The sequence below is a fragment of the Gekko japonicus genome, unplaced genomic scaffold, assembly GCF_001447785.1.
Source record: "Gekko japonicus isolate JY-2015 unplaced genomic scaffold, Gekko_japonicus_V1.1 scaffold203, whole genome shotgun sequence".
Taxonomy (NCBI): domain Eukaryota; kingdom Metazoa; phylum Chordata; class Lepidosauria; order Squamata; family Gekkonidae; genus Gekko; species Gekko japonicus.
Window position 1 is genome coordinate 973,621 of NW_015170280.1, and position 7,704 is coordinate 981,324.

Sequence of the window (7,704 nt, forward strand, 5' to 3'; positions counted from 1 at the left end):
TTGGACGTGAAGCGGGCCCTCCTCTTCTACCTGAATAGGACACGCTCCACCAGGCAGACCTCAAAGCTGTTTGTCTCATACGCTACACCCCGTGTGGGCACCCCAATCACTGCCCAATGTCTATCCAAGTGGATCGTAGGTCTGATAGAACTGTGTTACCTACTGGCGAAACAGCCGTTGCCAGGCCCGGTACGGGCTCATTCCACCAGGGCTGTCGCTACATCCATTGCGTTCTTGAAGGGAGTACAGCTGCAAGACATTTGCAGAGCCGCAACCTGGGCCACGCCTAATACCTTTATCAGGCACTATGCCCTGGACGTCCGCCAGTCCACCAGTGACAGTCTGGGACGTCAGGTTTTATCATCGGCTAAGCAGTAAACACCTGACAGCACCCGCCTCCAGGTAGGCTACTGCTCGCTAATCTCCCATTGGTGTGAAGCACAGAGACCACGAAGAAGATAAACAGGTTGCTTACCAGTAACTGGTGATCTTCGAGTGGTCATCTGTGCATTCACACCACCCGCCCTCCTGCCCCGCTGCTGTCTTCTTCTACCTGTTTTGTTAGGAGATTGATACGCGGCGGTTAATAGGAACTGGCGGGATGTCCGTGCCTGCCCTTCTGGGCATGCTCACTGGGGCTCCTGAGCATGCTCAGTTGGGCTAGGCACGAAAATCCTTTTAAGAGAGCTTGCTAGGCACCGGCAGATCCAGCGCAGGCGCACTAGATCCCATTGGTGTGAATGCACAGATGACCACTCGAAGATCACCAGTTACTGGTAAGCAACCTGTTTTTTTACACAAAGAACCTTTTGAACAGCTTGAAATCTTTTCTCTGAAAGTGTCTTTCCTTGTAGCTATTATTTGACCAAAATACGTTTTAAAACTAAGTGCATTATCTACTAGGAAGGTGTTCTTCTAGAAGAACTCCGCAATTCTTTGGGCTTTACCCTATATTCACTCTGAAACTAAATGCATTCTTCCATCAAAATCAAGAGATAATTTTCTTTCCATTTTGTGTTTTGCCTTCTTGGGGGGTGGGAGGGCCAAACCTGGACTTGGATGTGCCCATAGGAGTTTACCTCATTCTGACTGTAGCCTCCTGTAGCTCTGTTGTATTAGTTTAATTCAGTCCCTCAGCTGCAGTAAAGAATGTATCAGGTGCCTTCACAGGGGGGTGGTTTAAAGTGTGCATCTTCCTCATTGACCTGGGTGGGGGTGACCTGAGCATCTTCATTTGTGAGGCATTGTAAGCATTAACACCTCTGTCTCCACTGAATCATCAGTAGGTGAGTGAGTGCCCCAGCAGTCTCCCTTGTCACTTCCCATCTGGCATGGCACAACTGTTGAACATTCCTTACAAGGATACTCTCCTGCACTGATTTGCCATGATGGTTTTTTCTCCTTGGTGGAATAGAACATATCCTTTCCCACCCAGTCTTCTTTTGCCATAGACTACTGGGGATTCAGCAAAAATATCTCCAGCAACCAGTAAGGCTCTTTAGCAAATGGTAGCTTTTCCAAGGGTGCTCTTTTACTCCTTGCCACTTTACATTAATTTGAGTTGTCCCTAGCTGTAAAAATTTTCACATTAGATTTTTTTCTTCTTATATGCTGTTACAAGCCATTGAACTGCCTCCAACTTAAACTGGTAAACTATGCAAGATTTAGCATAGCCTTGTCTGTAGAACAAGTGGGAGATGTAGTCTTCAAATTGAATACCTTCTCTCCATCACTGAGAAGAAATCCTCATAGTGAGTCCTTGGCTGACTTGCCCACTAATTCCAGATCAGTACAGTGCTGAGAGAATCTGAATCTTAAGTTTATATAGCATACTCTCTTCCTCTGAACCAGCCTCAGTCAGGCAGTTGTGTAATTAGATCTGCCTCCCTGCCCAAATTTGCAAACCACTCTTCAACTGTAGAGTAACTGGAATTATCGTACACATGATCTTATGAGTCATGGGAATGGACATGACAACCCTGTTCAGGAGAAAAACTGATAATGCTGAATGTTCCAGTAAAATAAAGCCAAGGACAGTGTAAAACCTGTTGCTTCAAACTGGACCATTAAATGTCCTGCTCCCTTGGAGGGGCTCATTGTCTCGATGGTTAAAATGACTCTGTGATACAGTCGAAACAAAAATGTTTTCTGCCATGGTTTAAAGCAGACGGGGGAAATCGCATCACCTTAATGAGCCTGTTGGGTTACTTCTCTTCTTTTGCTCAGGCTGGAAGTGCAGGCTGATGTGCAGAAAGAGATCTTCCCTAAGGACTCGGTCAGCCTGGGAGCCGTTAGCGACAATGCCAGCACACGTGCCATGGCAGGATCCATCATTAGTTCTTACAATCCCCAGGACAGGTATGTCAAACCATCTACCTCTGGCTGCAGACTCACAGTTGGTCTCTGAAGAGAGCACCTCACTTGGGGTTCTGGTCTTGTTGGCACAGAAATGCAGAGTACCCATAACCTTCTTTCCTTGATGAACCATCCTTTGGAGAATGAACCTTCCTATTTTTTGTTTTCACTGCAGTTGGAGGGAAGGCGAATGATGCTCTAGGACAGCTTGATGAATTGGAAGCTGTGTGTGAGTGGCTCTGACTGTGGGTATCTTGTGTGGGTTTCTGAGACACTGCTAATTTGGCTCTTTTCTTATAACTACTGACTTTTTCATTATTAATTTTAAACTGGAAATTATCAATAAACCTACATGTAGTGAATTGCTTTTGTTAGATACAAAACTCAACGAAGTTCAAGTTCTTTCTTTACAAAGAAAATGAGAATTTGTGTCTGTACTTCTGCTGTTTCCTGCTCTTGTTATTATGGGGCAGATAGAAGCATAATGGTGTGTAGAATGCTTTCAAGATCTACTAGCTGTGGGAGTGACATAAAACTCTACAAGTCCCTGATATTATAGAGGGTGATGGAAAACATATGCAGGAATAAATCTCATTATTTCTTTATGGGGTGTAGAATTCTGTTATGGAGATTAGCTTCCTCTATGCATCTGTCATTCAAGACCTCCTGGGAGTAGCAGATGGGAAGGGCTATGAAGATTCCTGGCCCCCATCCTACCCCCACTTTTTTATGTGGCTTGTCTTTGGTCCTTTGGGTAATAGTTCCTCTGTAGTGTTTGGTGTATAGAGTGATGATCAAAAACTGTAATCTAGTGAGGAGGATGCAACCTTTTGTTGTTCATTTCTGTGTAGTCTAAAGTTGAATTTGCTGCAAGGTTAAGATGCTCTGTCTGAGACTGAGCTGAAGTCTGCAGATGGGAATGGGGTGGATGAGAGTATGGGACAACAGAGGTGCAGTATCAGTTTCCTTTTAGGCACCCCTGAGGATGCTGACTTGGGCCCAGTGCACCTGAGAATAGCTATTTCCCTGTAACTTTTCTGAAATCATTTCAAGTTCATTTGTGCAAGGACATACAGAGAGATGTCCTTGATAGCTGGTTTGTAACAATGGGATCTTCTTCCTTCAGTTTGAAGACTTGCCAAAGTAGCAGTGTTGAAGGACTGACTTGTTTCTGTGTGTGGGGTTAATGTTCGGAGGTAAAGCAGGATGATGCTTGTACAGTCTTTGATAAAATCTTTCCTTTAAAAGTCCATTGCATTTTGAGTCCATACAGGTTATTTCTTAAGAAGGTTGAGAAAATAAGTGAGCTAATTTTCTAGCAGATTCAGAATTCACTAAGGAGTCTTCAGGGGGTTAAATTGAAATTGTATTTACAAGTAATGTTAGGATTTGACTTTTTTGTAATTACAAAAGTGCACCCTTTCCTCATTGGAGGAAATCTGTGTCAAATCAGATACGCAAAACAGCATGAGGTGCTGTACTTCCTGAATTTCATGAGTTCTGTTCCCTATGCATTAACAAAAACACTCCCTGTGTATGGAAAGCTAGTGTGTTGGAGAGAAGGATTTCACCTTGCATGTTAGGGAGAAGGATTTCACTTTGGCGGATTTCACCGGTGCTGTTTTCCCATCTGGGTCGCCAGGTTCTGTAGCACAAATCTGTGCCCCGTGTGCTCCCGGGGTCAAATATGGAACACACAGTCAGAGTCCAGTGAATTAGATGATTAACTGTTTATTGCAAGAAACAGGAAATACAGGGCTGGATACCTTAGCACCCAGCAACATCAAGCTGTATTCTGCCATAACCAGGAAGGGCAGAAGGTCTTATACCCCAAATGACATCACTATAGTTTATACATTAAGAAATCCCTAATTGGTACCAGACAGGTAACATCATTAAAGCGTCATTTGACTTAACACATCTCTATTGGCAAGTTCCTATCTGGATCAGAATTACAAGCCTTCATGTTTTCTTATCTGGGCACGGAAGACAGAGGGGCTTTTGGGAACAATGAGGTCTTCTTTTGGCATCATTCCTGTCTTATATACTTCAGCCTGGAGCTAGGGAGTTTTCTGATAAGGCACATGAAACTTAGCTCTGGGCAGACTCTTTCCGCCACGCTGGAAGCACCTTCTTTTCATTGGTCAGATTGGTAGCTAATTTTCTTCAGAGGCTCTTTGGATTTCTCTTCAGTATTTCTTCTTCAAATTCTTGATAAATTTCTATTGGGAGTCTATCTGGACCTGGTGTTTTCTTCTTTTTTTTGTTTTTTAATTGCTTCTATAATTTTACATGGTGATATTGGTTCATTCAAGGTTTTTTCTGGTTTTCATTAATTTTTATTGTTTTGTAATAAATATTTTTATTTGGGTTTTATCTTGTTCTTTTTGCTGGTATACGTTTTAATAAAAATTTTCCACAATTAGTTTTAAGTCTTGTAATCTATATTTTATTTCATTTCTGTCATCCTTCAAAGCCATTATTGTTTGTTTTCCCTTTCTTTTTTAAGTTTAAAGGCTAGCCATCTGGTCGGTTTGTTAGCATTTTCGGGGGGAAATGTTTTGTATATTCTATTTTTTTAGTTATCTCCTGCGTCAGTAAAATGTTCATTTGATGTTGTAGCCTTTTAAGTCTAATTTGTATTTTTCTACTTCAGTGGCTCTCTTCATATTATTTTCTTCTGTTTTACTCTTTCCCTTTAAGTTATATATATATATTTCTTTTTTTGTTTCATTTTCCAGGCATTCTGATTATTGAGAGATAAAGAATTTGTGAAAAAACCTAAAATTGAAATAGTAGAATTTGTTAAAAGAAACCTACAACCACAAATTTCAATTAACACTGTATGGGATACTCTTAAGGCCTTCTTAAGAGGGTGGTTTATTAATCAGAATGCCTGGGGGGGGGGAGGTGTTTTACTATAACTTTTTTCCATCTGGGCTGAATACCAAAATCTGAATATACTATGATTAAACTCTTATGAAGGCACAGTGACAGCTGTCAATATATATGTAAAAGAAAATATCAAAAAATCACATTCAGAAATCACATCCACTTGGTTCCTTGTCCTACACTGGCACACTAGCCTTCCTGGCACACTAGCTTTCCATATGCAGGAAGGTTTTTAGAAGGGTAGAGTTAAAATGTGCAGTACAGGAAAGAATACTATGTGCTATTTTTTGCTTGTATGACTCTGCCTTGTGGTCAGTGAGAAAGTGCACAGAATACATTATATTATTTTACAGTTGGCTTTATTGTTGTGATAGCTGTATTGTTAGCTTGCCAGAGCTCCTGGGATGGGGACACTACTTTTGAATAAAAAAATAACTCTGGAAACAAATGTAACCTTGATTTAACACTGTGCCCTTTCCCCACAGAGAGTGTAACAATATGGAAATCCAGGTGGACATAGAAACCAAGCCAAGCCATTATCAGCTGGTTAGTGGGAGCAGCACAGAGGACTCTCTGCACGTTCACACCCAGATGGCAGAAAATGAAGAGGAGGAAGCAGAGGAGGAGCAGGAACAGCTGTGCAGCCATCAAAGCTGTGAGCAAAAGGACTGTGCTGCCAGCAAAACCTGGGACATCACTCTAGCGCAACCCGAAAGCATCCGCAGTGACTTGGAGAGCTCCGACAGTCAATCGGATGATGTACCCGACATTACCTCGGATGAATGTGATTCCCCCTGCCCCCAGACTGCTGCCTGCCTGCATCCCCCCAATGCCAGAGGTGCTGAGAGCCCAAGTGCCCACATTGGCCAGTGTGCCCAAGCTGAGGTGCACAGGCCAGAAGAGATAGTCTCAGCATTGGAGTGCATTGAGGCGAGAGTGTGACACCTCCCCCTCCCAAGAAGAAGCACACTGATGGTCTCTGCCTCTACCATGCTGAGGGCCACATGGGAATTGGGGTGGCTGTGTCCTTTGTTGGCTTTTGTTTAAAATTCCCCAGACTGCTGCCCTGATATGGCGCTGGGGAAGTGGCATTTTCTTACAATTAAAAACAAAACAAAACACCTTTTTTAATTTATTGGTTCAAGCGCTTGGTGATGCTCTGTGAGTTGTGCAAGAGTGTACATAAATGTGTGCGTGTACATTGTATGTCAACTAAACATACACCCGAAGAACGCCTTTAATAAAAATTCCTGTTACCACTCAAAGCTGATCCTGTCCATTTTTTTTAAAGGCTCTTGTGATTTCTCTGGTGGCTTCTCATCCTAAGAGCTTAGGGGGCAAGTTTTTTTTTTAATTAACAATTTTTATTGAAGTTTTAATAGTACAAACAGATATTAATACCAACAATAATCACTTCAGTATTGACAGACATTTTTTAAGTATCATTAACATCTTGATATGTACATCAATCAGATAGGATAAACAAGTATTCAAAAAAAATTTTTTTTTTTTTGAAAAATAAGAAATATAACTGTAAAACACATAGACTTAGCAAAAGGGGCAAGTTTTGAAGAAAACTTTAATATCTGCAATATTTTCCTATCAAACCTAAACTACTTTTCCAAATTAACAACATAAAATACATCATTAATAATTTAGCATGTAAAATTGTACAAGCCCCATATTTATGAAATTTAAAAGTGTAAGTGTCTTTGTTTTGTATAAGAAAATTGCAAGTATGCCAAATACTTGGCAGAGAGTTGCAGACAGCTGCACCCTACACTGGATCTTAAATGTTTGCCATTTGGGAGGTAGCTGAAGGTAGAAAAAGAATTCTGTAGAAACCAAAACATTGTCAGTCATAATAGGACTACCAGCATGTTTGGAAACTTCAAAGCATTGAAAACACTGAGGTCTTCAATAACATATTCCATTAAACACATAGCATATTGTTGCCAAAATTATTTACACCTAAACAAAATAACCCCTGAAAATGTGTACAGTATACATAAGAATTATTATTTAATGATAGACTTGTCTTAGATAAAAAAAATTATACTGCACATTTGGAGAAAAGCTTATCTTATTGCAGAAGTGCTATTTCCCCCCCAGTGTTCTGTTCCCCCAAATTTTCCATTGGAAAAATTGGGAGTGTCCTCAGACTTCTTTACCCACGCATTTAGAGGGGTGAAAACCTTGCCTTAAAAAGCACTTCAATTATTGTAAAGTATTTCATAGGTTTTTTCATTGCTCTCTAAAATTTCCCATTTTTTGTTGGAAAAACTGAAAATGTTCCTTAGAACAGGGGAAAAAAAGGTTTTTCCCTCTGCATTTTTCTGTTCTTCTCCCACCCAGGCCTTCAGATCTTTGCTATGACACAGGGGGTCTAATATATTTGATAAAGTGTGCGTGCACAAAAAAGCTCATACCTTGAATAAACCTTTGTTGGTCTTAAAG

General features: G+C 41.0%; 1 protein-coding gene across 1 annotated transcript in view; it reads left to right on the top strand.

Annotated features, from left to right (window-relative positions):
* RNF19B (ring finger protein 19B) overlaps positions 1 to 6,504 on the top strand; it is a 29,219-nt gene extending 22,715 nt beyond the window's left edge. Inside the window, exons 8-9 of the mRNA XM_015417754.1 lie at positions 2,227 to 2,358; positions 5,733 to 6,504. Of these exons, the coding sequence (XP_015273240.1) occupies positions 2,227 to 2,358; positions 5,733 to 6,189 (589 nt within the window). The 3' untranslated portion in view covers positions 6,190 to 6,504. The remainder of the gene's footprint in view (positions 1 to 2,226; positions 2,359 to 5,732) is intronic.
* The last annotated feature ends 1,200 nt before the right edge of the window (positions 6,505 to 7,704 follow it).